The sequence below is a fragment of the Puntigrus tetrazona genome, unplaced genomic scaffold (assembly GCF_018831695.1).
Source record: "Puntigrus tetrazona isolate hp1 unplaced genomic scaffold, ASM1883169v1 S000000586, whole genome shotgun sequence".
Lineage (NCBI taxonomy): Eukaryota > Metazoa > Chordata > Actinopteri > Cypriniformes > Cyprinidae > Puntigrus > Puntigrus tetrazona.
Genome location: NW_025048217.1, coordinates 260,001 through 265,000, shown reverse-complemented (window position 1 = coordinate 265,000; position 5,000 = coordinate 260,001). Strand labels below are relative to the sequence as shown.

General features: G+C 44.5%; 1 protein-coding gene across 1 annotated transcript in view; it reads left to right on the top strand.

Moving 5' to 3' along the window:
* Positions 1-5,000, top strand: part of dlg4b (discs, large homolog 4b (Drosophila)) — a 34,831-nt gene that overhangs the window by 27,472 nt on the left and 2,359 nt on the right. The window contains exons 13-20 of the mRNA XM_043232604.1: positions 1,810-1,912; positions 2,001-2,112; positions 2,568-2,744; positions 3,230-3,285; positions 3,378-3,425; positions 3,503-3,604; positions 4,643-4,815; positions 4,902-5,000. The exon at positions 4,902-5,000 is cut by the window's right edge and continues 14 nt beyond it. Of these exons, the coding sequence (XP_043088539.1) occupies positions 1,810-1,912; positions 2,001-2,112; positions 2,568-2,744; positions 3,230-3,285; positions 3,378-3,425; positions 3,503-3,604; positions 4,643-4,815; positions 4,902-5,000 (870 nt within the window). The remainder of the gene's footprint in view (positions 1-1,809; positions 1,913-2,000; positions 2,113-2,567; positions 2,745-3,229; positions 3,286-3,377; positions 3,426-3,502; positions 3,605-4,642; positions 4,816-4,901) is intronic.

Genomic DNA, 5,000 nt, shown 5'->3' with positions numbered 1-5,000 from the left:
GGCTGGTCTCTTAGATCTATACCAGCGGTTGCCACCTCCTCCTCTCCCAGAAGACCGCACATTTGCTCTGCTTTACTTGAAGGCCAGACCAGGTCAAAAAGCTGTTGGTGCAGGTAAGCATGTTCTTAATCACTCCCTCATCGCGAGATGCAATGACCACATCATCGGCGTAGCCCTGAACTGGATTTGGTGACAAAGCGTGGGGTGGAGCACATACACAAAGCCATTTTAGCCACTGATTTATTGCAATGATAAAATTTACAGCACTCCAAGGACATCCGGTTTTAATTCCTACATCAAGTTGTATAGAGTGGGTGAGTTGTTTTCCACATATAACTTGCAAGTAAGAATTTCTATACACATCTTTTATTATGTCCACATATTTTTTGGAAGCCGTATTTCCTCCAGTGCATTTATCATGACTTCATGAGGCAAAGTGCCAAAGGCATCCCTGAAGTCTAAAAAGACTATGAACAGTTTTGCAGAGTCATGCTTGAAATCATCAATAGCAGTCTTTAAACAGAACACATGTTCATCCATACCTCGGCGTTCAATATAGGCTTTCTGTTTACTAGACAAAATTCCTGTATTAACAAGCCATGGTAATATTCTGGAAAGGAGACACTTCATAAACACTTTGTAGACAGATGGTAACAAAGAAATATCCCTCCATGTGGAGGGGTCTTCGGTACATGATCTTTTTCGGTATCCTGTGAATGAGAGCTCCTTCCATGAACAGGGGACTTTACCGTTAAGCAAACAGATATTAAATATGCTTCTCAGTAAATGACAAGACACTGGCCTTGTGGCTTTAAGAGTCTCATACGTGACACCATCTGAGCCACTTGCTTTATTATTTGGCAAGTTCAGTATAATTTCCTCAATCTCCTCCACGGTAAAAGCCGATGTTGATGGCAAAGATTCAGTGATCACATCTAAATCATTTTTCCACGGAGGCAGTTCAAGCACAAAAGTTGACGAGTCAAACTGGCATTTCTGCCGGTAGTGATTATACACTTGATCAGGATTACCCGGATCGGGCGAACACTCCGGAAGCATACATTTGTTAAGAATAACATCGATTGCCTTCTTTCTACGATGCTGCCACAAGTAAGTCAGTTTATTTTTGCCTACCTTTCGGCGATCTATCGGGCACTGTCTAACAGCGATCGATGGCTGTATCACCTCCCTCAGAAAGCGCAGTTGATGTTCAATCCAGTCAGCTGGGTTATCAGATGGATTTGGCGATCGCGCATTGTTGTGCAGCGGCAAAGTTCTTAAGATCCTTATTACGTACTTAAGTAGCGGTTTTCCTAATTCTCCTCCATCTGCACGCTTTGTTGAGAAAAGTCCGTTTTTAAAGAAGACTCCATTTAAGATTTTAAACAGCCTAGACCATTTACCAAGGTCTCCTGTAAGGATGAAGTTTTGTTTATCCTGTAGTCGCTTTGTGTCCAGGGATTCTCTAAACAATCTTTCATGATACTGAAAATCAGCCCATTCTTTTTCTGTCAGCAGTCGTTCATAGTCCGAGAAACCTGTTGGCTCGATGTTATGAGCTGATAATCGCTGTTGTGAAGTAAAATCCGGAACTTGCTGGCGATGTTTATAAATTTTACCAGTTTGTATAGCCTGTTTAAAGGCAATCTTGATGGATGTTGTTAAACACATAGCAAGAAGTGCAATGCTCACAAACATGTTGAAACATTCTCTACTTTAACGACGGCAGTTACGACGGGTGTTAAGGTTTAGTGTGGAGCTAACATGCGGCCTGGCACGCGCAGATGTTTGACACACACTGTGTGTGTGGTGAATGGAGTGGATCTTCGTCATGCGACTCACGAGCAGGCGGCGGCGGCGCTGAAGAACGCAGGACAGACGGTCACCATCATCGCTCAGTACAGACCTGAAGGTGAGAAGAGCTTGATAACCCTTTCCTGACTCACCGGAGCAGCGTGTCACACGAGTGTGTGTGTGTGTGTGTGTGTGTGTGTGTGTGGAGTACAGCAGGTTTGAGGCTAAGATCCACGACCTGCGGGAGCAGCTGATGAACAGTAGTTTAGTTTCTGCTGCAGCGTCGTTACGGAGCAGCAAGAGAAGCTTCTTCATCAGGTACTGAACACAAGCACCGGGTTGTTCCCCTCCTGGAGTGCTTCTTCACAGGGGCCATGACAATGGTTTGGTTTTACTAATTAATCACATATTTTTATGAAATTGATCCCAGCTAACAGTAAGTAAGTTATATCAAACACATTCTAAAGTAAAAGCTGTCTGTATTTTTCTTGTCCTGTGATTGATAGACGTCACAGCAGCTGCTTAGAGTTTATTTCTTCTGAATGTTGGTCTGATTTGAGATGACCTTCTTCAGGTCCTAAAGTCTCTATTAAGAGTGAAATCAGTGTGAGATGAGTGAAAGCTCTCAAAACACTTCTTAAATGTGAAAATATATTACGTGTTTGTACAGTTTTGGGGCAGTTTTAATCCTCTTTCTTCATGACTGAAGAAACAGGCTACAGAAATAAAGAGTTGACTGTTGTGTGTGTGTGTGTGTGTGTGTGTGTGTGCAGGGCTCTGTTTGATTATGATAAGACGGCGGACGGGGGCTTCCTGTCGCAGGCGCTGAGCTTCAGGTTTGGAGATGTTCTGCAGGTGTTTGACTGCAGTGATGAAGAGTGGTGGCAGGCCGGAAAACTGACTCCTCACGGAGAACTAGAGGAGACCGGATACATTCCCAGCAAGAGGAGGTGTGTGTGTGTGTGTGTGTGTGTGTGTGTGTGTGTGTGTGTGTGAGTGAGTGAGTGAGGGAGTGTGTGTGTGTGTGTGTGTGTGTGTGTGTGTGTGTGTGTGTGTGTGTGTGTGTGTGTGTGTGTGTGTGTGTGTGTGTGTGTGTGTGTGTGTGTGTGTGTGTGTGTGTGTGTGAGTGTGTGTGTGTGTGTGTGTGTGTGTGTGTGTGTGTGTGTGTGTGTGTGTGTGTGTGTGTGTGTGTGTGTGTGTGAGGTGAGTGTGTGAGTGTGAGTGTGTGAGTGTGAGTGTGTGTGAGTGTGTGTGTGTGTGTGTGTGTGTGTGTGTGTGTGTGTGTGTGTGTGTGTGTGTGTGTGAGTGAGTGAGTGAGTGAGGGAGTGTGAATCACAGTGTTTCACTCTTGTGAAGTGACTGACTCTGAGTGAAACTGAACGTCACCCACCGCTGCTGATCAGGTGTGTGTGTGTGTGTGTGTGTGTGTGTTTAGGGTGGAGAGGAAGGAATGGTCTCGTCTGAAGACGCGAGGCAGAGACGCCGTCGGTGGTAAGTGTGTGTGTGTTTGGCTCTTGTGCACAGCTCACGACAGGTCATGTGACTCCCATGCTGTGTGTGTGTGTGTGTGTGTGTGTTTTCAGGACGCAGCGAGTACATCGTCAGCTACGAGACGGTGATTCAGGCTGAAGGTGAGTCTTGCGCAGCTGGATGTCTCTGCTGTCGGAGTGTGTTCTGCTGACTGACTGTGATGTCACTTCCTGTCCAGTGCACTACGCCCGTCCTGTCATCATCCTCGGGCCGAGTAAGGACCGCGTCAATGACGATCTGCTCTCCGAGTTCCCTGACAAGTTCGGCTCCTGTGTCCCGCGTAAGAACATGAAGAGTCTTCTATTTCTCTTTTTGTGTTTAGTTGTGTTTAGGGCTTCTCTGAACCTGGGTTATCCTAAACCCTGGATGAATGAACTCCTGATCTCCAGGTCTGTCTGTGCACTTTTAGCATAGCTTAGCATAGCTCATTGAATCTGATTAGACCGTTAGCATCGCGTTACAAAAATGACCAAAGAGCTTCTTTATTGTTCTTATTTAAAATGTGACTGGTCTATAGTTATATGGTATAATAAGGAAATCCTGCTAACTTTCTGGACTGATATGATGAATGTTCATGTGTATTGTTGGTTATTTAACATCTATAGAGGCTGCGTAAGTCTTTAGCTCAGTGGAGATGATCATAAATGTAAAAAGCGATTAAAAGTGGTGTTTAGGATGAAGATAACCCGGGGTTAAACACAGCGTGAAAAGCCCTTTGTTGTCATTTTTTATAGTTTATTTTATTCTCTTTTATTTGTAGTCATTTTAGAACATCCAGTTAAACTAAATCAAATACTTCCTTTAAATAAAAGACTAATAATTAAAAAAGAACTGATCACTCTCACCAGTAGATGGCGGCAGATGAGCACATTTACATCTACTCTTTAATAGTTTTTTATTATTAAATCACTATTATGAAACATTAAATCATGAAGAAATCAAAGGAGTGCTTTGTTGTTGTTTGCGACTGAATCACAAAAGTGTTCCTTTTTAATCCCTGAAGTTATTGGTCAGCTTCAAATAAAAGCAGACTATAGAAAATAATGATACACTGATTAAAGGTAAAGTAGCCTAGTTTAATTTCCTTCATAATAACGTGCTGCTACTCAACTCCAGCTCAAAGCTCAGGGGTAAAGTTATTAGTAAGTGCCCTTATTAATGCACATCAATACTAAAGTTATGATGAGATTAGTTTTAGTAATCTTTGAGACCTGCTGCTGGCGTGGTCTGTAGGACTCGGATGTGAATGGAGTGTGTTCTGACTCCTGTGTGTGTGTGTGTGTGTGTGTGTGTGTGTGTGTGTGTGTGTGTGTGACAGACACCACGCGGCCCAAGCGTGAGTACGAGCTGGACGGACGCGACTATCACTTCGTCTCGTCTCGAGAACAGATGGAGAAAGACATTCAGAGCCACCGCTTCATCGAGGCCGGACAGTACAACAACCACCTGTACGGCACCAGCGTCCAGAGCGTCAGGCAGGTGGCAGAACAGGTGAGGAACCGTCTGGAGGAAGCGCTTCGAGCCGAGGAGCCGTGTTTGAGTCGTGTGTGTGTGTGTGTGTGTGTGTGTGTTTACAGCAGGGGAAGCACTGTATCCTGGATGTTTCAGCGAATGCAGTGAGGAGGTTACAGGCCGCTCAACTTCACCCCATCGCCATCTTTATACGACCCTCATCC